The sequence below is a fragment of the Diadema antillarum genome, unplaced genomic scaffold, assembly GCF_040938485.1.
Source record: "Diadema antillarum isolate AM-2024a unplaced genomic scaffold, OU_Dant_1.0 seq00000611_RagTag, whole genome shotgun sequence".
NCBI classification, from domain to species: domain Eukaryota; kingdom Metazoa; phylum Echinodermata; class Echinoidea; order Diadematoida; family Diadematidae; genus Diadema; species Diadema antillarum.
In genome coordinates this window covers 13,686-41,028 of record NW_027271536.1, presented here as the reverse complement: position 1 = coordinate 41,028, position 27,343 = coordinate 13,686, and the positions used below count along the sequence as shown (strand labels likewise).

The 27,343-nt window shown below is 38.3% G+C and overlaps 1 protein-coding gene across 1 annotated transcript in view; it reads left to right on the top strand.

The window, feature by feature from the left end:
- LOC139735942 (disco-interacting protein 2 homolog C-like) overlaps nucleotides 1-27,343 on the top strand; it is a 166,561-nt gene that overhangs the window by 125,784 nt on the left and 13,434 nt on the right. Inside the window, exons 5-9 of the mRNA XM_071646695.1 lie at nucleotides 10,807-10,923; nucleotides 11,805-12,011; nucleotides 15,623-15,718; nucleotides 23,135-23,251; nucleotides 24,793-24,869. Of these exons, the coding sequence (XP_071502796.1) occupies nucleotides 10,807-10,923; nucleotides 11,805-12,011; nucleotides 15,623-15,718; nucleotides 23,135-23,251; nucleotides 24,793-24,869 (614 nt within the window). The remainder of the gene's footprint in view (nucleotides 1-10,806; nucleotides 10,924-11,804; nucleotides 12,012-15,622; nucleotides 15,719-23,134; nucleotides 23,252-24,792; nucleotides 24,870-27,343) is intronic.

The window sequence follows — 27,343 nt, the reverse complement described above, 5'->3', positions numbered from 1 at the left end:
TGTATTGGGAAGGGTTGCGCACAGGCTTACTACCACTGAGGAATATTCATTGGAAAGAAAAAAAAAAGTTTCTAGAAAAGCAGTAGGAGAGCTCAACAGGTCAGTGGAACTTTTGAGCGAAATTGGAAATGTGTTATGAAGTCTGCATGGTCATGTGAGTATGACTTTGTCATTGGATATTGGACATTATTAGTACTCATCTTATTTTAGGAACATCACATATAAAGTTCTAAGGACCCACTGCAGATACGTCAACATTGTTAAACATCACACCAAACACCATTTTTCTTTTTTCATGTGACAATGTACTGTCCAGTTCAATCCTGGGAGGCTAATGTGAAAAATGAAATGGAATTAAATTTGATTTGTACTCATTGCATTTTGGTCGTCGGCGTACTGATAATGCATCTACAAGCTCTGCAATTTTTTTTTTTTCCCAGCCGAACAAACTGTCCAAAATGGAATGAGAGTGAGGTTGAATTAAGTTTAATGGAACATTCAATAAAGGAGGAGACACTGTTTTCACGATACACAGTGTAAAGAGGTTTTCTCCTTTTTTTTTTTTGTAACAAGAGAGTGCGATATGTTTCTTGTCATTTCCTATAATGAAGTCATGATCACATGCCCAAGACAGCTTGTTGTTATGATCCCTTTTGGAATGCCGTGTCACATGATTAATCCATCGAGTGTCAGGAACCATATTTCCGTCGTACGATCCCATATTTTGTTATTTTAAATATTACTTTTCATTGTTAGTATTTCAAGACGTGGAATTAAGAAAAAAAAATCTGACATTTTAACCCTTAATTTTGGTCATGATGTACCGTTTTTTGTTTTCATTGCAGAACTGTCAAAAACGTCTAAAGTGCCAAATCTGAAACTTCATGTAGCAAAATTGGCAACACTTTTTAGAAGATTGAAGTGAAGATTTTTGTCTATATTTGGTTATGTTTTCATCATGGTCTCAGATTTAGGGAGATTTTGGGAAGATTTGATGGTTTAAATCAGCTCCATCTAGTCTTTGCCCAATAAATCATTCAGTAGAATTCAGAGGACTTGATGAATTTTAACTGATAATTTCAGGAAAGTTATGAGGAATTAACAGTTATCTGTTTTCTCTCAAAGTTCCACTGTCTGCTTGTGTGTACATGAGCTTTTTATTAACAGCTTCATCATCTTGGTAGATTTTTCTTGAAGAGAAATCCAGATCAGTTAAAAGACTAGTCTAAAAAGAAAGACAAAATTATAAGCACAACAGTGAAAAGTTGATCAAAATCAGATAAAACAGGGGAAGTTATAACATGAGTTTTCGCAAGGCGGTTCTCAAACATTTGATGTGTAGTTACAAATGAGTGAGTTAGTGATGTCATTACCTCACAATTTTCCATTGCTAGTGTACAATAAGGTGATGAAAATTCAATTTTTCTGCGATAAAAGTGTAAAACATAATGATATTCCTGGCTGAATAACTTAAAAATCAAGATCAGTCAGATATATTAAGGATTTGAGACTGGGGCATGATTGCACTTAAACCAAAAAATGGTTCTTTCATAATTTCATATACAAATTATGGGTGCTGTTCGTTATTCTGAAGGTTCGTTAATCCGAAACACACACATTCCCTATACTTAGAGGTTCGTTAATCCGAAAATGAAAAAGGGTTCATTAATCCGAACATTTGTGGCGTTATTCCAAAGGATCGTTTATCTGAAAGTAAAATAGGGTTCGCTATAGGCTCATTTATCCGAAAATGAAATAGGGTTCATTATTCCGAAGGTTCGTTAATGGGCAAGTCCAAGATAACGCGCATGTTACGTATGGGACATTCAGAGACTTTTATGACCTGAAAAATAGTGTTAATGGCTTTTGATCATATTAAACTTTATCATGGTGATTGATATCTAGGAGAAGTATAATCATGCAAAAAATAGAGAAAAATGACCTTCACAATTATATTCTAGAAGAGAAAATATGTGCCGTTACGTATGGGACCAGAAAAATTTTGTTTTTTTGAACATTTTTTTCAACCTCTAAACTCTCTGAAAGTATTTCATTCTACAACTTGTAACTCACTGTGATGAAAGTCACAACACTCAAGATTATCACAGCTAAGTTTCATGTCATTAGGCAAAAAGCTCTAATTACAGGTTCTAATTAAAGACAGACATGACGTGTTACGTATGGGACAGTTACGTATGGGACAGTTTGTCCCCCATTCATTTAGTGTGTGAAGAACCATGTTTATGGGTATTTTGCATAATTATTGAAGTAAAATCAGTTGAAACTACTCAAATACTGATCCAGATTGTCAAGGAAACAATATTCCCTAAATATTCACCATCCTAATCATATTCAATCATATTTTTTTATTTTTATGACCAACCTGAGTATGCATGCCCTTTGTCCCCCATTTGTTTAGTGTGTGGAGAGACATGTTTATGGGTATTTTGCAAAATAATTTTGCAAAATACCCATAAACAAATTTTTGCATAATTATTGAAATGGAATCAATTAAAATTACTCAAATACTGATCCAGATTGACAAGGGAACAATATTCCCCAAATATTTACCATCATAATCATATTTAATCATATTCTATATTTTTATGACCAACCTGAGTATGTATGCCCTATTTTTATCAGGATAGTTACTACTGAAAAATTGAATAGTTTAAAATGTTTACTTCCATTGATGAAGGGCAGTTTGCCATTTCATTTCAATAAAAAACAACTTGACACAAGAAATATTAATTTTTATAAATAAGCAATACCTGCTGCGTGGCTTGTCGTGGCTATTATTGAAAACTGAATAAGGACAATTTGTGTATCACTTGCAATAAAAAAAAATCATTTAACTTTATTTTTTTTTTAATATATATCACAACCATTTCAAATTGGATCTCCATCACTAAACTTTGAATTCCTCTAGTCTTAGGATTGTATGCTCTTTAGTAATTCATATAATTGGTTTCCAATCATCTCATTAAATGTTGACAACTGAATCCCCATTTCTACAAAAAACTATACCATCCCTTTAATGCTGATTTTTCATTGTGTATTTTACCATTTTCCCCTCCCCCTTTCTGAAAATTGTTCAGTCAAGTACATGTATTGTTTAAAGTGTCTATAACTCAAAAAGTAGCTACAATGTTGGGATGCTTTCTTTAGGATGATTGACCATTTGTGTACTGAGAGACCTTCCCAGCTAGCTACATACATTCACATGCATTATGTATGAGGATGTCCCATACGTAACGCATTTGTCCCATACGTAACATTATTTCAATGCCTAATAAAAAATATTTCTGTTACTGTTTTTTCTTTTTTCTATGGTATTTAATTTCTCTAAACAATAAATCAGAACTTTCCAAAAGGGCATTAATATAACCTTAGCAATTTCAGAAAAAACCTTAAAAAATTACCTCAATTTGTTACGTATGGGACATCTCATGATAGGACATGAGCTAATTTGCATAATCATTTGCATAATCCTTAAATTTTCATACCAAGTTAAACTATTTGATGAACTTCTTATGTCCACATATTAATCAAATATCATTTGCTTTCCTTTGAATTGATATGAATTTTTATAAATGTCCCATACGTAACGCTGTGTTTCACATTTATGCAAATGAAGCCCTTGAAATTTGCATAAATTTACGTAATATAATTTTTTCCTCCATGGAAATCAAAACTCCAACTCATAGGCTTCAAAATGATACCAAACATGTCAATATTGAGCAAAGATGAAATTTTGCCTTCTGAGGGGACCTTATCTTGGACTTGCCCTAATCCGAAAATGAAATAGGGTTCGTTATTCCAAAGGTTCGTTGATCTGACAGTGAAATAGGGTCCGTTGATCTGACAGTGAAATAGGGACCGTAACGAACCTTCAGAATAACGAGCTTTGTTTCATTTTCGGATTAACGAACCTTCGGAATAACGAACCTTATTTCATTCTCGGATTAACGAACCTTCGGAATAACAAACCTTATCACATTTTCGGATTAACAAACCTTTGGAATAATGAATCTTCGGAATAACGAACCTTCGGAATAACGAACCTTCAGACTAAAGAACCTTCGGAATAACAGACTTTCCGAATAACGAACTGTAACCACAAATTATATGGCAAGTTGTAAAGGTGATGACATTATTAGTTCACTCATTTTAATATTCAGATTGACTATTCAAGAATTGATTCGTGAAAATTAGCAAAACTTCACACCTTCCGTGATTCTTATCCAATTGTGATATATTTTTCACAATCTTTAAAAAAAAATCATACTTTCTTGATAAACTGACTTTTTACTGGCCTGGAATTTCCCTTTTAGTTCAGAAAGCCTGTACTGGTTACAGAAAAAGCAGCCTTACAAGGGTGGACAAATGCTTCCATAAATATATCTGTTTCAGACAATTTGAATGTAAAATTCTGTTTGCAGTCATGTTGTAATTAAAGGATATCTTGAGCACCATCTCCCGGCAGAATACTGTAAAACCAGAAGTTTTCTTGTACATGAAACTTTCGTGAATTTTGCGAGGAGCCGTGATTCGCGAAAGTAAAATGCACGCAAAAAGTTTTGTGTTCAAAAAGGCATTGAATGCCAATGGCACTGTGCAAAAGTTTTATGCTGCGAGAAAGGCCGTCAGCTTCAATTCGCGAAAGTTTCATGCTGCAAATGTTTCTGACTTTGCAGTAGCCTCATTGAGGTGCTGTCATGGGTCATCTGAATGCTGGGCACCAATAAGCAGACAAGACCAGCCAGTATCGAAACTGTTGGCTGCCTATTTCCCCCAGGGGGGCTTGGACCTGTGACCCACTGAACTCGCTTGACTTATCCCCAGGGGCACTTTCTAAAAAGGGAACGAAACAAAACAAAACAGAAACAAAACAAAATAGGGAACATAACAGAGCGAAGCACAAAACGGTTTTAAGAATTTGAGCTCGTTTGGGGTCCAATAGCTCGTGCATAACATGTCTGAGCACGTCTGGTTTGACGTTCCTGTCTGGTCGGAGTGTGGCATTGGCACTGCGGGCACAATGGGTTTTCAGGGAAATGGCATTCCCCTGGCAGTAAAGAAAAATCCTCTTTGTGTTCATGTGATTGTGACTGTTGTGTTTTCCTACTTTCCTCTCATATTTTCTTCTTTTCCCCTATTTTTGCCTTTTGAAATTTGTTTGCACATCAGCTTTCCTAATCATTTATTCAAAAAAAAAAGTATATACGTGAAGATGCTTTCTTTAGAATGAACATTATTGAATTATAACTGTGTTGCTTTCAGAAACCCCCCAAAGTGATATAGGAATAATCTTGCCATCCAAAATCGTCACATGATTTTTATTATCTTTTATTTTTAGTGCGGGATATAATTCAATGATATTCTAGCATAATTGTGCATTCCTGCAACCTGCCAAGCAAACAAGCAGCATTTAAGGGGATAGTATAGTTGTGGTTGAGATGGGGATTCAGCTTTCAGCTTTTTCTGAGATAATTAGAAGCCACTTACGAAATATCAAAGAGCATACAATTCTGAAAAGGAATTCAAAGCTTATTTGATGAAAATAAGTTTTGAAATAGTTCATATATCCAAAAACAAAGTAAAACAAAGCAATCCAAACAAAAAGGGTCCCACCTCCTATTAGGATCGCTTTGTTTTTGGAAATCTCAGCCATTTTAAAACCAATTTTCATCAAATAAACTTTGATTTCCTCTTCGAATGTATGCTCTTTCATATTTCCTAATTGGTTTTCTAATCGTCTTTTAAAAGAAAAGTAAAAACCTGAAGCCCCATCACATCCAAAACTATTCCATTCTTTTAAAGGTGACATGTGCAATCATGCAAGTATCCTTGGCAACGTAGCAAACATACAAGTATTTAACTCTCTTATCACTTCAATCTCAAAATGGCATGGGCATTGTTGACAAGCAGGTTGCCAACGGTAACAAAAAGTGTTAAAGGGAAGATCATGCCATTTGAGAGTGAAATTGCCTTGAAGAGTGTATAATTACAAAGCTGGCAGGCATTACATTTCCTATGCTCATGTTTCTTGAAAAAAAAAAGAAATAGAATAAAAAGAATAGTAAACTCAAATCATATGCAATATTTTGTGAAAAATTAGCTGGTATAGTCCGCTATACAGGGAAAATGGGCATTTTCACTTTCTGGCTCGTCTTTCTCATCTAGTAAAACAAAAACAAAAACAAAATATTGGCTGCATGCACAAATTATCACCCTCCTGAATGTCTAGGTCTACTCCTACTGTAAGCCGCATTATTTGCAAAGATGGTGTATCATTGGAAAGGCATTTAAAGGGATGGTATAGTATTGATGGAGATGAGGATTGGGCTTTAAATAACTTTCTGCGAGATACGTGTACCAAGAAACCATGTGTGGAATAATACAGAGCATTCTAAGAAGAATTCAAAGTTTAAATGATGAAAATCGGTTTGGAATGGCTCCGACATCCAAAAACAAAGTAAGACAAAGTGATCATGATAAAAAATGGGTCCCATCTTTTGTTAGGAATGCTCTGTTTTGGATATCTCAGCTATTTCAAAACCAATTTTCATCAAATAAACATTGAATCCCTCTTGGAATTGCATGCTCTTTCATGTTTCATAGGAGGTTTCTCATTATCTCACCTAAAAAAAAAAAAAATTGAAACCTGAAACCTCAACCAAAACTATATGATCCTTTTAATTTGATTCAGCTGTTGAAATTAAAATTAAACCTGCATACATGTGACAGGGGGAGGGATAGATAAAAGAGACGGACAGACAGACAGATAGAGAAAGGGCACAGTTTTTTTTTGGTTCAGCCCGAAGCTCAGAAGCCTAGATTCCTCTTGCCTCATGACACTTCGCTGAACCCTGTCTTTTTAATACAGCTGTCCCACCGGCACGAAAATACCTCTCCGTCTGCTCCAGAAAGGGGAATACATTTAACTAGACTGCCTTGGCACAAAATACCATCAATCTTTAGATATATGACAAGTGAGGAATACATTTATATCCTGCATACTCGTTCAATGCCTATTTGATGAAAAGGAATACAGGTATTAGTATTGATCAATGTCAGCCAAAATGAAACTAGAAAACATGCAAACAGGGTTCTGTTTGGACAGTTTATTATTGTTATATTCATTATTATCATTCTTAAAGTTATGATTATTATTGTTATTATTATCATTATTATAATTATTATTATGATTATCATTATTATTATTATTATTATTATCATTATTATTATTATTATTATTATTATTATTATTTTCATTATAAGATTATGATTATTATGATTATTATCATCATCATCATCTTAATCGTTTGCAGTATTATCTTCGCTGTCATTGTCATTACCTTCACAATTTGTCAGTTTCATGCAAAAATTCTTTCTGAAACAAAGAATACAAATCATCCCCTTTAGTGTGAAGTAAAGCTTTGCGCATATTTAAATGTGTTTATAGGGTAACACTGAAAAATCTCCACATCTCCTTCCCTTCTCATTCTGTGTGGTTGCACTGCAGTTTGGGTTGTTGTTGTGGTGTGTTTGTCTCGCTTTGTGTGTGTATGCTCCACATAACCTTTTCTTTTGGATCTTTCAAACTTTCTTGATATTCCATTCCATTGGAGCCATGTTTTGTGTTATAATGAAAAGCTGCACTTTTTTTTTTACTGTGTATTATACAAAGGGGATTTTCAATTGTCAAAGAATACGCTGCTGTTATATTATACTTAGCCTGTGTTGCAGACTATGCTCATTTAAAGTCCCAATTAAACAAACTTTAACATTAGCATCTGAAGTCTGTTATATTTGATATTTTACCCCCCCCCCCAAAAAAAAAAAAAGAAAAAAAAAAAGCCTGTATATAAATATTTGGGCATATATAAGATTATTATATAAACCTGGCATTTTGTACATTATAAATTAAATCATTTAACAAATGTTACCATGCGTTATTAAGCATTGTTTTGGGGTGTTTTTTTTTTTTTTTTTTAATTCTAGTAGTCCAGAAGAGGATTTTATAAAATCTACCTTTGGGGGATTGTTGGGTAGCTACAGCTGTAATTACTTTGAAAACTTAGAGATGAGGCAAATTAAATAAAGATTTCATGCTCTACTGTAATGATGATACCTTACAAGTAGAGCAGTTGCCATGGCAACAAGCAAAGATCCTGCAAGGTGATTGGCTGTCGAAACAGGTTTGTTGTTGCAGTGAGTGACTGTCATAATGAGGGGCCCATATGGTACTGAATGAGTAAAGAGGCAAAGTTCCTACATGTAGGTTCACAGGGGTTATAGCAATATTAAACACATAAGTGGCTTTTCCAAATCCTGCCAAAACAAGTCCATCACCAGTTATCATGTTTCCCCCTCTGGTGAAAGTTATCATAGATCCCAGGTACGTGCCTTTCTCTGATCACCTGATGCCAGTATCACACAAGGAACTCATTAGCAACCACTGCCTATTATTAACCCGTTGAGGACGAGTCCCGAGTATACTCGGGCAGGTGTCTATGGGAAATGCGTGTTATAGCAAAATCAGTCCGTCCTCAACGGGTTAAAGGATCTCTAGCACACTTGTTATTTTCCCCCCACGAACTTTCATCCATACTGTAGGTATTATGTAGAATTTGTGCCAGAGTTTCGCTGAAATTGCTTCCTGCATTATAGTTTGGAAAGAATAAACTTGTGTGTAAGCCTGTAAAATTTTGTCTTTCCTTGTTTTATATCTGACTGTGAGTTTAGGCGATGTTACCCTCTTTCGTCAAAACAGGACAGGAGCCTACATTGTAGAATATACTAAAAAAGTCAGCACAAATGAAAATCATCAAACATCAGACTCAGGATCATTTATAATTCTCTTATGTTATGTTCTGAGAAAGAAAAAAAGTAAAAAACAAATTGAGTTGAAAATTGAATTGAATTGAATCAAATTGACTTGACACGATCAGCTTTAATTGAGTGGAGCCTGATAGTATCACAGATGATCTATGCAAGACACCTTAGAGATCTTTGTGAATATGAAAGATTCAAGGTTGCTTTATCTGTGCTAAAGTGAACTACAGTCTGCTGTGAAAATTCATAAGTTATCGTTTAGATGACGAAAAGTCATTCACAAGAAGAATGCCATTACCAAAAACCCCCACTCAACTCCTTGGATAGAGTGAATGCAGCAATATTAAGAGAACACATCAGTGCAAGTTTGAGGAAAATCAGACAATCTGTTCAAAAGTTATGTATCTTGAAAGTGTTTGTGCAGCCATTGCAGGATGAGAAGACCAGTTTGTGATGCTGTGTAGATGTATGTACAATGATATAAACAGAAAACATGAATGGAATATAACATATTTTCATATTTCTAGCAAAATGAAAGAGCACTTGACTTGCCTCTTTCAGAAAGCAGGGGAAACAATATTATCCTTAACATGTGTCAGTAACAAGTCGAGGGGATATGAACTTTTCATGAAAAATCAAAATTTGCTGAATTCTCTAGATTTTCTTCATATCATTGTACATACAGTATTTGACATCACAAATTGTAGTAGTCTTCTCATCCAGCGATAGCTGCACAGAGATTGAAAAAAATTTCATAAAATTCATAACTTTTGAATGGGTAGCCCAACTTTCCTCAAACTTTCACTGATGTAGGCCTATTCTATGAATATTGCAGCATTCTCTCAATTCGTAAGTCTTTCGGAGGAGACTTTAATGTCGGTCCCGTGTAAAGGAGAGTCACACCATTTGCATGTTAAAGAACCTATTCACTTTTCCAAAAGAGTAGGGAATTATCACGGTGAAATAGTTCATAGTCTTTAGTTAATACACTATATGAATATTATGTTTGAGATGCCTGGTATTTTTACTGTGCATGTTAAAACTGTGTGTGAACTTAATCATTTAGATTAAGATAAACTGTTTGACACTTACATACAAACGTGTTGATAGTATCATTAAGCATATATCAATCAATCAATCTCTCAATTCATACAATTGTATATTAAGGTGAACTTGTGCCTGTAAAGACTCCACGCAACAACACACTTGCACACCCTTCCAAGCATTGTTTTTTTCTCAGTGCTGCCTGTTCATGCCAGATCGATATCGCTTTCATTTACTGGTTCCAAGACAGTTAGGGCCTACATATCATTAAAAGAGACCAGTTTCTATGTGAGGATGGAGATGACATCGAGAAGTGGCACTTAGATGTTGTTGTTATGGTTGTCATTGGACAGACATTCTACAGGGACACTGTTATGACAGTAGAACTAAATTAAGACATCACGAGTTTATAAAGTTTCACCTTGCGTGATTAATTTCCATTATGCTCATGTTCTTATCTGAAACTGTGACAGATTTTCGCTTTGCACTCAACACCGCTTTAGTCTCGGGAAGGCCGTGAGTGTACAATTTACATCCAGGTGGTTAACTAAGCTTTGGTACGATGGTATTTCCCTGTTGGCCCCTGGCAAAATTCTAGGTTTTGTATTTTCATAACTGGCAGTGATCTCAAATGAAGTGGGAATCCAGTGATGAAGTTAGTAGTGTGCATTACCTTGCTTTTAAAGGGAGGGGGTGGGGGGAGATACGGTTGCAAGTAGTGCAAGTTCATGAGTCTCCTTAACCTTGAACTGTTGAACCCGCTCTGGAGTGCTAATGTGCAGACCTGCAACTAATGTTAATGTTCTCTATCTCTCCCCCCCCCCCCCCCCCCATATTCTCTTTCTCGATCTCTTTTTCTTTCCCTCTCTTTCTCTTTCTTTTTCTATCTCTCTCTTTTTCTTCTCTTCTCTCCTTTTGCAGATGTCCGAGAGGAAGCCGTCAAGGCGGCCCTGGCCAAGCACAATGACCTTCAGATGCCCTTGCCATCCAAGAGGCATTCCTTGCATACCAACGTGGTTGCCATAGAGACACCTCCAGGTCAGTGAACGTTTGTCTGTCTGTTTGTCTGTCTGGTAGCAGGGTCCCCGGGAGTTTGGAGATGGAGTAGGAGAAATGGGTGTTTTGAGGAGGAATGGGTGTTTTGAGGAGGAATGGGTGTTTTGAGGAGGAATGGGTGTTTTGAGGAGGAATGGGTGTTTTGAGGAGGAATGGGTGTTTTGAGGAGGAATGGGTGTTTTGGGGAGGAATGGGTGTGTTGAGGAAGAATGGGTGTTTTGAGGAGGAATGGGTGTTTTGAGGAGGAATGGGTGTTTTGAGGAAGAATGGGTGTTTTGAGGAGGAATGGGTGTTTTGAGGAGGAATGGGTGTTTTGAGGAGGAATGGGTGTTTTGAGGAGGAATGGGTGTTTTGAGGAGGAATGGGTATTTTGAGGAAGAATGGGTGTTTTGTAGGAAAGAAAGAATATTTCATTGGTGAATTTAGTTGTGGCAAGTCATCCATTATGGTGGTGAAGTAAGATTAGAAAACATGGAAACCAAGCTTGTCAGGAATATGGATAGTAGTGCTGTGCTGCTGATTGAGTTTTGTCATTATCATCATTATAACATTTGTTTCTGGTGTTCCAAAAAATATTTTGCTGTACTGTTTTCTTAGACTCGTAGCTGCCAAGGCTCCCTGATTCGGCGGGAGGCTTCCTGAACACCTTAATATCTTTTCACATCTAGATATTTAAGAGGATATAAAAATCTCTGTGGTTCAGGAAATACCGGTGTATTTGGCCCTAAAATGTGAGATTGTAACACACAGGTATCTCCTGGCTAACTCTTTTCAATCTTTTTTTATACCGATGGGTAGATGTTTGCTGACCTGCAGATACCGTGTAGCCCTATCTTTATGTCTTCTCTTTTTCGTCCCACCAGAATCGGAGACGGATGATGATGACTCCATCTCCTCCTCATCCTCCCACCACACCCACGAGATGGGCGCGGCCCCCTCCAGCTTCCACTACGTGGGCGCCGAGCCAGGGCTCAACCCCATGTACCACCGGCTGCAGCCCGCCAACGGACACGTCAGCGCTGGACGCGGCGGCGCCCAAGGCACCAGGGGCCTGGACATTGCAAGCAGCTGTAGGTTTCATGAGCACCTTCTCCCCTATCTAGACTTCCTCCATCAATCTCAATACCCATCTGAACTCTCTGCATCATGATACACCCCCCCCCCCCCCATGTCCTCTTCAACATTTCACAATGTGGTACATGAAGAACAGATGGGATTAGTAATCAAAATTTTATGCACAAACCTTCGATTGTGCCAAGGGAACAACTGCTTGCCCAAGGCTTGTCTCACATAGCAACAAGTAATGCACCTGAAACAGGACTCCATGACTTGATATGTATGCAGTAGGAGCGGGTGAATGAAATTCATTTGTTGCCAGGTCCCAAAATTTAAGAACAAGTACTGCAGCAAATCCATGAATTGGAATATATGAGGGCACTTATATAGTTATCACAAAGCTGGCAGCAAGCCACAGTAAGCTGAGTTTCAACACTGAATATATCGTGGAGGTGGGGTTGGTAATCAGAGTAAAAAGCAAAGTCCTCGAGCTTCAAAGAAAAAGTTTGCATCCCTTGTAATGACAATTTCCAAAAATATGTCATGGATATCATCAAATCCCTATAGGCCACCAAGAATGTTTGTATCTATAGTTTTGTAGCCCAAGAATCTAATGTTTATCTGCAAACCAATGACATTTTCTTAGCTTTGCCAAGTTTTTTCCCAAACATCCATCTGAGAGATCGCAAAATGCCGTCATATTCTCCCTTCGCGTCCCGCCACATCGGCGAGGCAACAAAAATCGTCCGCCTCCCTTTCCGCGGCGGCCGTATCCCGTGGGGATACCCAGCAGAAATGAAAGTGCTTCCAATTACGGCGTGACATTTGGCGCAAAATCCAGTCTCGCCAGACAGTGGACTGTTTGTACCATCGCAGTCTAGGCGTGGATTTTTTTTTTCCACCATAACTCATGGTGTCCTGAAAGCAATAATACTTTCTTCACTCAGCTTTATTATTGCTATGCATGTGCAAAGTGAGACATAAATGTGACCCGTTCAGCCATTTGCTTTGCGGAGAGAGAGTTCACGAGCAGCCAAAAGCAGCTCGCTATTTTCCGTGGCGGGGGCGCATTGTGCCCACTCTGCCCTCAGGAGGATTTGAGGATCTCACGTTTTGAAATACAGATCGGCAATAACCTGAGGACAGGCTCTGCTTGGAAACCATAAATATAGGCACGCTGTAGACTGTTTTGTAGACGCACTGACATTCATCTTGTTTTTGGAAAGCATGTGTTTTTGAGGGTTTTGTGTTTTCTTTAGAGATTAAGGCATGTGCACAAAAAAAGAATAAATCCTTCCTGGAAAAAAAAGAAAAGAAATACAATGATAGCTAATGACATACAAAATACTTGATGAAACTTTTGCACATTAAGAAACTTCCATTCTCCTTTGGAAAGGTAAGGTAGATTTCAATTGTATTTGCTGCATGTCCTGCTCTTTTCTCAAAAAATTAAAAAATAGAAATAAAATCTGCAGTGGAAATTGAAATGTCAGGTCGAAGGCAGCAACCTATGGAAGAATTTCTAGATTATTTGCAAGGTCGCTGAGTAGTAACTGCTGTACTAGACAGAACAACATGTAGTTATTTAAAAGGGAACGTGCTTCCAATAGTTTCCAGCCCAATATCAGTCCTAGGTGTTCGACAGTGTCTCACCAAAATAAAACTTGTAGTGAAGCTTCCTGGTCTATCTGCTGCTAGTCAGCCATCAGCCTAGTGCTCTAGCGCCCTCTATGTTTGAAATCAGTACATCTGTCCCTGGAAGACCTGCTGTGTCAGTGTCATTGCCTTGGAATGTCAGTGAGCAGTAGAAACCATTGTTGCCATTGTGTGTCCATTCTCGCTCTATTGTCCTACATTCTTTGTGCATATCTCTCACACAGCTTACATTGTACAATGTACAATTGTATCTCTACACATTTACATATCAAGTGTATGCAATTGCATGCTCAAAGTGTTTTTGTTTTGTTTAGTTGTGTTTTTTTTCTTACTGTATTTATTTTTACCAGAGAATTTTCACTAAAGGCATCAGCCAGAGAAATTGAGCTGATTGACCAATTTTTTTGTTTCAAAGTCAGTCTCTGTCTTGTGAAACATTGTGACCAACTCTCCCCATGAGTATGTTAAAATCAAAAGTGGACTTCTAAAGTTGGTCACTGCAAATCCTCTGTACTTGATTCAGAGAAGTGTGATCGTTGCGGCATTTCAGTATTGTTCTGTTTTTCCTTTTTTTTTAATTCCTTTTGTGATGTTAACTTGAAGGAGAAGTCTGAAGGAGCAGCGAAAAGTCAGACCTGAGTACAATTCAGCAAGACAATTCCCCCTTGCAAAAGACAAAAAATAAAATGTAAATGAAGAGATGAATAAATAAAGAAATGAATGAAAATAGAATAAGAATATTCAAAAGAATTGATGAATGGAATAAATTGCAATGGCAAACATACAAAATTATTTGCATAGCTGTCCTTTTATGCTGCTAATGCTCAAGTTTTTATATTTTCCCTGTTTTTCCTTTGGCAAGTTCACAGGTCACACAAATTGTGTGTAACATCAAAAACATAACTATTAAAGCACATCACAAAAATACTGTATTTATACATGACATTTAAAGGACAAGTTCACCTTCATAAACATAAGGATTGAGAGAATGCAACAATGTTAGTAGAACACATCAGTGAAAGTTTGAGGAAAATTGGACAATCGATGCAAAAGTTATGAATTTTTAAAATTTTTGTGTTGGAACCGCTGGATGAGGAGACTACTACAGCTTGTGAGTCATATGCGTACAACTGTATAAAGAAAATATAAAGAAAATTCAACATATTTTCACTTTTTTCACATAACAAAAGAGCACTTGACTTTGCTCTTTCTAAAGGCAGGGGGAATAATATTACCCATAACATTTGTCGGTAACGAGTCGGGGGAATGTGAACTTTTTTCATAAGATGAAATTTTGTGAAATTCTCTTTATATTTTCTTTATATTGTTGTACGCATATGACATCTAAGTTATTCACACACTGCAGTAGTCTTCTCATCCAGCGGTTACTGCACAAAAACTTCAAAAATTCATAACTTTTGAACGGATTGTCCGATTTTCCTCAAACTTTCAATGATGTGTTCTACTAATATTGCTACATTCTCTCAATCCTTATGTTTATGAAAGTGAACTTGTCCTTTAAGAAAAGTGTTAGAATGGTTATCTGTATGGATTCATATGTTTAATGTTTAATGTGCATTCATACAGCTGTACTGTATATATAAAGTATATACTTTAAATTTAATTGGACTTTTTTTATCTTCTTTCGGCATCTCTTTTTGTCTGTCTATCATCCTATCTGTCTTTCTACAATGTATCTATCTATCTATCTACCTATCTATCTGTCTATCTATCTATTTATTTATCTATCTATCCATCCACCTGTCTATTGCCCACCTATCTGTCTGTCCATCTATCCTTCTCTATTCATTTGCCCATCTGTACATACACATATGTATCCACTCATTTATAATTCTCTCCCCCTTTTTCATCATCTGTGTCTCCCCCTTACCTTTCCTGACTCCCTTCCTCTCCTTCCCTTTCATGGGGCAACACACACACACACCCCTCGAACCTCTCCCATTTCCAGGGACCGGGGGCGCTGTGCAACCACCGCCAGACGTTACAGCGAGCTCCGGCCACATCGCCTATGTGCAGGGGTCGAGCAAGCATGCCGAAGATGGAGGTAAGCAGTATGCTTGGTATAACATGTGTGTTTGCATGTGTGTGTGCATGTATTTGTGTGTGTGTGTGTGTGTGTGTGCGTGCGTGTGCGTGCGCGAGTGTGTGTGTGTAAGTGTGTGTGTGTAAGTGTGTGTGCGGGTGTACCTGTGTGTCGGCACGTTGGGTCGGTAGCTTCCTCAGGGAAACGGGGGGAAAAACGTTTCCTCTCCGTAAGAAGTCTCCCATCACTGGTGAGTAATTTTTCTAGCGAGTCTGCCCATGTAGCATTACCCCCCATTTTCTTTCTATCACCATTTCGTACTTGGGGCGGGAAGGGAGCAATATATACAACAATTTATTTTGTGCCTCAGCTGTGGAAAACTATTTGTCAAATGCTTTGTGCGTCCATGTCTGTTTTGGGAACAGATGTACTTTGCGACTTTCCGTTAGGACGGTTTCCCTGACAACGCGCGTGCATTGGGTGGTACCGGTTGTTGTCAACGCCATGACATTCTTGCTGTCCGTGCTGGGAGGCTACACTTTGACTGTGTCACCATCGTCGGACCTTGAGTGGAATTGTTTGGAAATTCATAGCAGTTGCAAGGACTCTTGTGCTGTAAATCTCCTAATATGGAATACTTCTCGCATATGGAGCTACATTAAGTTTTCGGAGTTTGCCTATGCGCATCATTTGCTAATCTGATCCAGCAGTCTCCTTATGGCCCAAGTGTAATGGTAATTATTATTTGTTTTTTTAACAGAGAGAGAAACACTTGTCAAACATTGTTTTTCCAGATTTACACAGATTATTGACTGTGTCTGTCTTGCAAGGTTAAAACAAAATTGAATGTGCTAGACTAGAGTACCATCATGAATAGCTATATGTGGGACTGCTATAATATGTCTTTTTCTTCATGAAATTAAAAATGTCAGATTTATTCGCTTATCAAGGAGTAACTTTAAAGTGATTCTAAAGTGTACACTGAACTTGCACACAAGTGTTGTTATAATGCATTCTTTCACACAATCATTTGATTTTATTTGATTTATTGATTTTGTGCCATTATCATACATTCATGAAATAGATACAAATTATCATGTGTATTATGAAAGAAAACATGGAAGGTTTTCACTTTATGATATTTCTGATTTTACAAAATTGCTCAGCCATTCATTGAAAGCGACCTGTCGAAACCTTGTGGAATAATAGTTGCATGTATCTCTATGAACCATTGTAAACTGAACATTGTTCTACGTACCTCTGGGAGACAAGGCCACTAACCCCCTGGTATGGTCAAGCCTTTTATGACCTCTTGACTGACAGCGTACCACTCACAGTCTGTCGACCGACACTAGGAAAACATTCGTCTAATTTCAACGTTCTGTCTGTACAATACCACCTGTCTCAAGAAGAGAGTTGCACTCAAGGGAAGCGTCAATTTAGATGTCCCTTCGCTTCGTTAACAGGTGTCCTAAACCCCTTCTGTGCTGAGGCACTTGGCTTAAAGATAATATAAAGTTTTGGTACCTCAAAAGTTTCCCTGAGTTTCCTTGTCTTAGTTTGTGTTTCAGGTTAAAGTACCTTTCATATAACTAACACTGTGAGACTTCTCGCCCCAAAGTGCTCTCATGTCTTAGTAATCATGCAATAATGGTTTCGTACAATACGTGTATATTGATTGTTGCGGTACCGCGTCGAGTCAAACTAACGGCTCGTTCGAATTTTTCAGAGCCCGCTCTGCTCCGGTACGAAACCATTATTGCATGATTACTAAGACATGAGAGCACTTTGGGGCGAGTAAGTCTCACAGTGTTAGTTATATCAAAGGTACTTTAACCTAAAACACAAACTAAGACAAGGAAACTCAGGGAAACTTTTGAGGTACCAAAACTTTATATTATCTTTAAAGTGAAAGCGTAGTTCTTGTACAGCTGCAGAATTGTTAGTTTTTGCTCTAGAATGTACAGAAATAGTTAAGAAATGTGTAATATAGCACTATAATAACATGATTTCAGTTCGGTAACGACGAAGATGCAAAATATTAGGCAATTACTTTGCCAGAAGTACTACAATCTCAGAGCTTACCTGATCGTGATTGCTACATGATGTTTCATATTCGATTACATAGGTCTGACCTTTAACAAAATATGAAAATGGTGATATTTAATTTATTGCCCTATAGAGTTTGCATTTATTCAGACTTTCCTTTATGAGAGTAGCCTTCTATGTTTGTGCCCCTATCTGTTATGTCAGGTGAAATTTCCTGAGGCAACAAATTGCTATGCATATCTTGACTTCAGGAAATCTCAGATCTCATCATTTTGTCAAATGCACTCCCCAATTTTTAATCTTCGCTTCCTTCTGCAACATAGAGATTCAGACAGACAAACTGAAAAAAAAAGTTTTCCTCGTAGTCCCTTCTCCCCCTCCCCCTTCTCCCCCCCCCCCCCTCCCAGTTCTGAGAGAGAGTGGAAAAAAAAGAGAAGCGACTTATCATTGAGCTCACAGAGGAAGAAGCGATTTCCTTACCAGGTTATTTATCGCCGAGGTCTGCGTTTTGTTTTTCTACTTCTGTAGCAGAAAGAAAACAGTATGCATGCCTGTGAGTGTCCTGGATATTGGAGAGAGTGCGACTCAATTTGAATGGTAATTAGCAGCCAGAAGTCAACTCAGTTTTGGGTCAAATTCACAACAAGAGGAACAACATCGACTCTTTCTTGGTAGATGCAGCGACACTTTTGTGTTGGCAGGAGTGTAGGGGTATGGCTCTATTCTGTGCTGACTTCACAGAAATCAGCGCATATGAAAAAGCCCCCTTGTGATGGCAATGGTTACATTGGAGAAAAAAAGAAATCTTGTATTGCTAGGATTGCGGTGAACATGAATGGAATATTTCTGCAGTGTAGAATTGTGGGGGGGGGGGGTTGTGCAAATTTTATGTTACTCTAGACTAGTGTGAAAAATGAAAACAAAGATATTTTAGGGAAATATTAAAAGTATGGTTAGAAATAATCTGTGAAATCATCCCAAAACAGGGAAAGTTCACTGGCATGGCCAAGAGGAAAGATAAATCGTTCAAAAGTTACCAACCTCGGCAGTCAGGGCATTCTAAAATTCTATAGTAAAGTGCATTCAGATACTATATTCGTCATGTATTCATCAGTTGTGTCCAAGTGTTAGTTTAATGTACTTGCTGCAGGTGACATGTTTAAAACAGCCAGAAGAAGCCCATATGGTTGTCACTGTGCACGCTCCCACAATGTCAATAGAACCGACGACCCGCCTTTGATTTCGTTGACAAGCGTCACATTTAATATGACTGGAAGTGAAAATTTAGTGGGATGTTTTGAAGTAGATTTTTTTTTCAGAAGGCTATCTCTACTCATCTTACCGGGAAGTTGGGGAGTTGTTTGTTTCTTTTCAAAACAAGAGGTCCATGAACTCTCCGTAATTTGCGATGATAGTTTTACTTTTTTTTTTAAAGATTACTGAGCTAACTGTGGAGAAGTAGTACTCTCATTCTGTGGATATGTTCTACTTTTTTATTTCATATATTCCGTAAAAGAAATTCCATATTAGCTAACAATTTGGTTCAAATAGGAATGTGCCTATAAGTACAGCAAGCTCGGTTCCAGTTTTACAGCGACAATTACGGAGATTTTTTTATCTAATTGCTTTGTTAATTTCTAGATGATTTCAGTAAATTTCCATGGTATCTTGTCAGCTTGAAAGAAGAGTGGAAAAGTTTTGATGTTTCCATGTAACAATTTTGAGTATAGCAGTGCTTCATCTGTTACCGGTAGATTGTGCAGCCAGCAGGTGAAAGCTAAAATGGGCATATATCTGTCTGTAACGTCATGAACTAACTGGCCTGTCTTTACAACGGAGGAGATGTTCAGTAAAGGTCCTCACTAGTAGCAGTGCAGTGGCAGATGAACTCATATTTCTTTCCCCCCTGGGCGCTCTGATAAAGCTGTGTGTCGTAGATAACCAGCTAATTGGAAAGAGAAACCGATATCGCTCTGACCCACCCAAAAGTGATGATGTAGACGATAATTAGTGTGCACAAGCTGGAAAAAAATCAGGTAATAACATTGCTGTAAGCATCCAGGCTTTGAGTAATTGGTCATTACCTGACAATATAAGGTAGGATTTGACCATTTTCAGGCTCTAGTTTGTGATAGGTATTATTAAAGGTGCTCCTGCTTTGGAAATTGTTATAGTCCTGTTTTGAAAATCGTTAAAGGGTGTGTACAGTTCTGGTTGAGGTGAGGATTTAGCTTTTAATATATTGCAAGATATTCAGAAACCACACTATGAGATGTCCAAGAGCATGCAATTCTAAGGGGTATCAAAAGTTTATTTGATGAAAATCGGGTTTGAAATGGCTGAGATATCCAAAAACAAGGTGAAACAAAGAGATCCTAATAAAAGGCGTGGCCTGTCGCCTTTTATTATTATCACTTTTTTGGATATCTCAGCCATTTGAAAACCAATTTTCATGAAACAAACGTTGAATCCTTCTTAGAATTACATGCTCTTTCATATTTCATAGGAGGTTTCTCACTATCTCACTTAGGAATGTTCAAAACATGAATCCTCGCCTCAACCAGTACTGTACAGTCCCTTTAAAGTCCTGTTTGAATGCTGTGCTAGCTACACTCACATTCACCCCTGAAATGCTACACATACCATGCTTTTGCCAGGATTTGATACTTTGCAAACACTTAGATATTAAAAGAAAAATAATTAATTGGAATGCTGCATCTTATTTAGGAAATACAGGTAATATGAAGGAAATTATTTTTGTTAGTGGTTAGTGGTGGATAAACCTGACGTACTGGGAAACCAGAAACATTCGCCGCCTGAACTTGTCAAGAATTGGAGCCGGTGATCTTTTTTAATATAGCAGCATGTAACTTTCACAAATTGCCCCTGGCATTTGAGACATTTTGTAGACAAACTCTTTCATGTACACTACTATACTCTCATGAATCTTGGCTTCTTGCAAAATTTGTGAAAGTTTCATGCCCGCAAAAATGTGTGGTGTTACTGTTGCCTGTTCAGAGGGCTGAATGCAGCATTTTACAGGCTGGATTGGTGGATGGCAGTTTTAAACGCTTGACATGATGCCAGGAAAGTGCTTCCTGCAGACATTCGGAGACCAAGCCAGAACCTTCAGATGACCCACGAGACAAACTTTCAGATGCACACCACTGGGATAGCCTTTAGAAAAGACACGCATGTGACCTTTTTGTATAGGAGAGCACCATTCAGCACTGTGTGTACATAATCTTGCTTTATTCTCATATTAGCCCGTTGAGGACGTGTCCCGAGTATACTCGGGCAAGTGTCTATGGGAAATGCGTGTTGTAGCAAAATCATCCCATCCTCAACGGGTTAACTTGGACGTGATGAAAGAGTGCAAATCCCAAACTATGTATGAACATGGTGGCACATTTTACTCCCTCCCCCCTCCCCCCCCCCCCCCCCCCCCTCCACCAAACAAGCTTTATGAATGTAAGGAGCTGGTGTTGATGGTATTTGCACAGGTTTTTACATTGTACATGTATGTAGGCATTATGAATGCATCATTATATGAGCTGTATCATAGCAGTTTTTCAAGGCAGGACAAATATAGTATTCCTTCCATTTACCTGTGTGGGCAATTGGGCAAGGTCACTGTTCTTTTGTCTGGCAAATATCCATTAAGATTTATTACTTACCCAGTGGTGACTCTAGTAATTGCCCCATGTAGGTGAGCAAGTGTGAGTATTAAGCACCCTGGTATACCGTTAGGGAGAACGTTTGATTCATTTGTAGCACTTTAACTGAGAGTAACTGTAACAGGAGTTACAATGCAGGTATTGTACACATACATGTGTAGGTTATTCGCAGAGTATCGGATACTATGGATTGATATTGGAGAATCCGTCTCCCTGTGATACAATGTAAAACCACGTCTCGGCCGATAATGCTGTAACCCGCGTCACGTGAAGGGTGATAAGTGGAGGAAATATTTCCTGACGTCTTCGCAAGCCTCTCTGTCATCGCGGTCGAGTGTGCAGTGCGTAGGGGGACCGGGGAAGTACCTGCAGACAACAGTGCCTACACTACATCTTTTAGGCCACGTGGGACTAAGGGACTAAGGGTGGTGATTATAGCACTGATATACGGATGTGTTCCTCTTTTGCGGCAGTTGTTCTGCGAGATTCTTGATTTCAGAATGCGGGCTTGCATTTCCTGGAAACTGATAAAACAGTGCCCATGCAATTATGAGTCATTTTCTCAAAATTTATGTGATGCTAGAACAGAAACATCATTGATTATGTACTTTTATTATATCATGGCAAGCTCAAATGTTTGGTTTTAAATATGTTGCATGTGTGTGTGTGTGTGTGTGTGTGTGTGTTCTGCTAGTATATTAAATATTTTGTAGATATTTTAAGACAAAGGGAATTTGCAATGTATGTTCCCTGTTCCCTTCACCAATTATCTGTTAAAAAAGAACAATAGGCCTTCTATGTTTCAGAAATAAAGGATACATTTGCATTTAGATTGGGCTTTTGTTTTTGTTTGAAATTTTTGTTTTAGGGGAGAGGGATTGTTGTGCAGAATTTGTGTGTGTGTGTGTGTGAAGTTCTGTAGATGGGGTAATATGTCGCACGCTGTCACACCCTTGTGACATGTTATCACCTTGGGGAAGCATTGTGTTGCGAGGCTGTTGCCAGCAGATACAAAACATGCACATGACAGTCGTGCACCATTTCAACGTAGTACCTCTTCTTATTCTTTTCTTTTTTTCTTCCCCACCTTTCCAAGACATGGGTATGTGCTTTCTTGAAGTGAATTGTACTCATGTCCCAGATTTCAAGAAGTGCACAGCAGAAAAACAACAACAACAGCCCTGTCTGTTGCAGATTTGGAATGTTTCCTACATCTAGGAGTGTGTTGTGGCATGCATTCTAAATGTTGGGTAGGGTGTGCCCATGATTGTATTTGCCCATGATGTAAAGTCTAAAGGATGACATCTAAAAGGTGACAAATAAATGAGGGTCAGAATTTTGTGTTTAAGCTGCATAGATTGAGTTGATGTTACGTGTTGATAGTGAATGTGTTGAACATGATATGTACTGATGTGATATTAATTTCTGAATGTGCGTTATGGTTACCCTTTGATTTCCTCGTTATTGTCTTCAGTGAAATATATTTGTTTGACCATATTTTGAAGAGGAAATTCAGAGGAAATTCAGAAGTATGATGATCGTGTCTTCCGTGAATTCATTCTTTTTTTATTAACTTTTTGAGAGAAAACTTAAAGTCATGATCAGATAGAGTCCATCAGGTCATTAATGAATTATTGAGAATATTTTCTAGAAGAATTTAGAGTTGTGATGATAATGCAATCCTTGCTTGATTGTCTTTCCCAACAACCAGGCCAGCTAGTCAACAGTAAGGTGTCGGCCAAGATCCAACAGCTCCTCAACACACTCAAGCGGCCCAAGAGGAAGCCGCTCCAGGAGTTCTTCCAGGATGAGGAGGAAGAGTTAGAAGGTGAGTGCGAACTGGCCACAGTAGCACATACACTAAATAAAACATGTGGGACTTAGAAAAGTGTGCAGTGGTCAGATAATTTCACTGTACATGAATTTGTGTATGTGGGACTGATAGGGGATTTTTTTTCCTCACATTTTTTTTTTAGGTGCTGCAAAATGGAACTCATGCATGAAAATATATATGAGGGACTGAGAGATTGTGAGCATGAGCAATCTTTCAAATCAGTTGCACAGTATACCTTTGGCAAATTTAACCTCAGTCAAAGTTGTCATGATGCAGAATTCATGTAAATGTGTTTGTATGTAAGTTGAAAGCATACTGTACACATTGTAGTTCACACACACACACACAGGTACACAGACACACTTTACAAACCCTCATCAAACTGTGCCTTCTGTTTTACTGCTGTTATATGATGTAGTAGTTGGTAGAGTATGGGTATGTACGTACTGGTAGTCTCAATGTTAAAGACCAAGGTTATGATCACTCTGCATTGCACAGAGCGTAAGTTGTTCAATCAAAACGATCAATGTTGCAAAGTTTCTACTGGTCTTTACTCAAACAATTGGAAATAAAGGATTGGTTTGGGGAGGGGGGGGGGGCACTTCTGCTTGACGAGCTGTTGGTAACTTGTGGCAATGCCATTTTGGTTTGGCTCACTGCCCAAGCTACTGCTGAAGGAGACTCTTAACCTGCTACAACACTTAGCAGGTGTAGCAACCATCAAAAATGGCTTGATGTCTCTCTGGAAAGACATTGTGTCGTCTTTGAAACAGAAGAAGATGGAGAAGGAGAAGAAGAAGGCCATGCAATGTTTTGCTCAGTCAATGAGACATTGCTTGCTTGTAATATGACTAATAGATTATTATCTCGAATCTCAAAATGTGCTAAAATTTGCTCCATAGATAGAATACTACCATTCATCTTAGCCCAGATAGTTATTTTGATTTTTTTTTTGCATTATTGTTAGCTTGATTAGAATGATGACCACTGTCATCATTATCATAATCATAGTACACCTAGATCCTATTACTGTAAACGTGAATTTTTTCGTGGTACATTAATTTCCCACATATTTCTTGCTACTTTTGGCGAGCGTGAATTCTAAAACCCGCAACAAATATCATTATTTTCTCTGCACAGTTTGAAAGAATTGACAATGGCATGGCACAAATTCAAGAACCCACAAATATTTGTGTTCATGGCGAAAAATCAATCGTGCAAAAATAAAAAATTGACGTTTACAGTACTCTGTGACTACTCTCTGCCAGGAAACTCCGCTTTTTGCATTAGTGTGCTTATCTAATTGCATGCGAACCCAAAGACAAACTTCATCAGGAGTGTCAGTATGGGGAGCTTGTGATGCAAGAGTCAGTGGCAATAATTGATCAGTTGCCGTTATTAATGCATTATCAATTTTGGCGCAGTTGGCTTTCCATACAATATTGGTCTCTCAGTTTTAGAACCGAATGCCCAGATATAGTGTATCTCCGTGAAATGAGATTACCAGTGAATCTTATTCCCATCTCTTCACACAGCTGCCAATGAGATGGACCCGAATGCGCCGCAGCCGGAGGGCAACACCATCACACCTGCCATTGGGGAGCAGCTAAATGTGAGTGCACACCGACAAGCCTTTTCAAAGGCAGATCCCTTCATACAATGTGGAGTGCTGGCTACTTTTCTAACATTCTTCACTGTAATGCCCTATGCAATTCAGTCTTGATATGACTGCGAGATATATATGGATACTCCAAGAAAGCACCATTTATCAATCATTTAATTAATCAATCAATCAATCAATCAATCAACAAATATATCTATCTATCCATTTCTTTGTCCATCAATCCATTCATCCATCGATTTATCCATTTTTCTGTCTATTCAGCCATTCATTCATACATCCTTCTATCCATCCATTTATCCATTCAACCATCCCTCCATTTATCCATCCATCTATCCATTCATCCATCCATTTATCCACTCATCTATCCATCTAGGCATCCATCTATCCATCTATCCATTCATCCATTTATCCATCCATCTATCCAGAAACTGTTCATTCATCTATCCATTCATCCATTCATCCATCCATTTATCCACTCATCTATCCATCTAGTCATCCATCTATCCATCTATCCATCCATCTATCCAGAAACTGTTCATTCATCTATCCATTCATCCATTTATCCATCCACTTATCCACTCATCTATCCATCTAGTCATCCATCTATCCATCTATCCATCCATCTATCCATAAACTGTTCATTCATCTATCCATTCATCCATTTATCCATCCACTTATCCACTCATCTATCCATATAGTCATCCATCTATCCATCCATCCATCTGTCCATCTATCCATAAACTGTTCATTCATCTATCCAATTCATCCATTATCCATCCACTTATCACTCATCTATCCATCTAGTCATCCATCTATCCATCTATCCATCCATCTATCCATAAACTGTTCATTCATCTATCCATTCATCCATTTATCCATCCACTTATCCACTCATCTATCCATATAGTCATCCATCTATCCATCCATCCATCTGTCCATCTATCCATTTCCAACTGTATCTATCCATAACCTTGTCCCATGACAAGCTGGCACGATTTTCATTGGGCAGAAATGTGCGTGACTTCATCACATGAAAAGAAGATTTAGATGCTCCCTATTTTCTGCTCGGGTTACAAAGGCAGTCTGATATGTATGTAGTAACACTTTATCGAGAAGATCATGGGAGTTACAACCTTGAGCCATAAAATCAAATCAGCAAAAACATTTGTTTAGAGGGTGCCACCTTTTATGCTTTTCAAAGCCAGTCCCAGATATGCCTTGACTGCTTTATGTTGCAGGTATGCTTATTCACTCATTACATCAGAAATTTTGTTTTTCATCTTGCATCAACAAACTGAAAATTCATTGAAATAAACTATTTTGGAAAAATGATGAAAATGATATCTGGAAAATCAGCCGAGTACTTGAGAGAATTATGTGGCTGGTATGAAGACAAGTGTAGAGAATTGTTTGCAGTTATTTGGTGCTTTTTGTGTGTGCGTGTTCAAATCCAGGGAATGATCAAATGTGAAGGGTTATTTGTTGTGACATTTGTGGCACAGCTCAGAATGATAAAGGGCAAGACACGTGAAGGACCCCTTCAGACCAGAGACAGCTGTTTGAGATGTCACACACCACCTTCCTGTGTGTGCGCCATCCTGACCTCAACAACATTACCCATAATGCTCAGCCAGGGGCTATATACACTACATTGTAGCCTCTGTCATAGCCTTCATTTTTTGTTGTTGTTGTTTTGTGTTTTCCTCAGAAATGATCAGTACACGTGATCAATGAGTGGAAAATACAGTCAAACCTGTCTATATAGCGGCGGCCACCCAAGGGATACGTAGAAAGTGGCCATTGTAGACAGGTGGCTGCTATAGACAGGGTTTTTAACGTGGCTTTTCTCTTAGGGGGAATTGTGTTTAGTGGTCGCATATGACAGGTTGCCAGTATAGATGGTGGTCAGACTCGCTAGACAAGTTTGACTGTACTGAAGAATCAACAAGATCTACTTCTTTTTAAATGCCCCTGGGAGCATAGGCCCGAATTCACGAAGGTGGTCTAAATTTAAACCATGGTTTATGTAAATTTCTTCTGCGTAGATATGATTGACAGATTGCGTACGCTAACAGGCATCCAGTAAAAAAACGTGCATTGATGCGCGCATGTATTGGTACGCCTATTTAACGCTTATTTTAGACCATGGTCTAAATTTGTACCATGGTCTAAGTTTAAACTACCTTCGTGAATTCGGGCCATAGTGTTTATCGAGGGGTGAGAGAGCACATTTTGTTTTTGTTTTTTCAATTCAACTTTTAAAGTATGTACCTCAGTTTGTGTGTGTGTGTGTGTGTGTGTGTGCGCGTGTGTGTGCGCGCGTGTGTGTGTGTGTGTGTGTGTGTGTGTGTGTGTGTGTGGTGGGGGGGGGGGGGGGGGGGGGGGGGACATGTCCAGTATGGGGAGGTTGGGGAATTAGAGAATTCCAGGTTTTGAGCAATGTGCGGAACTTGTCTCTCATC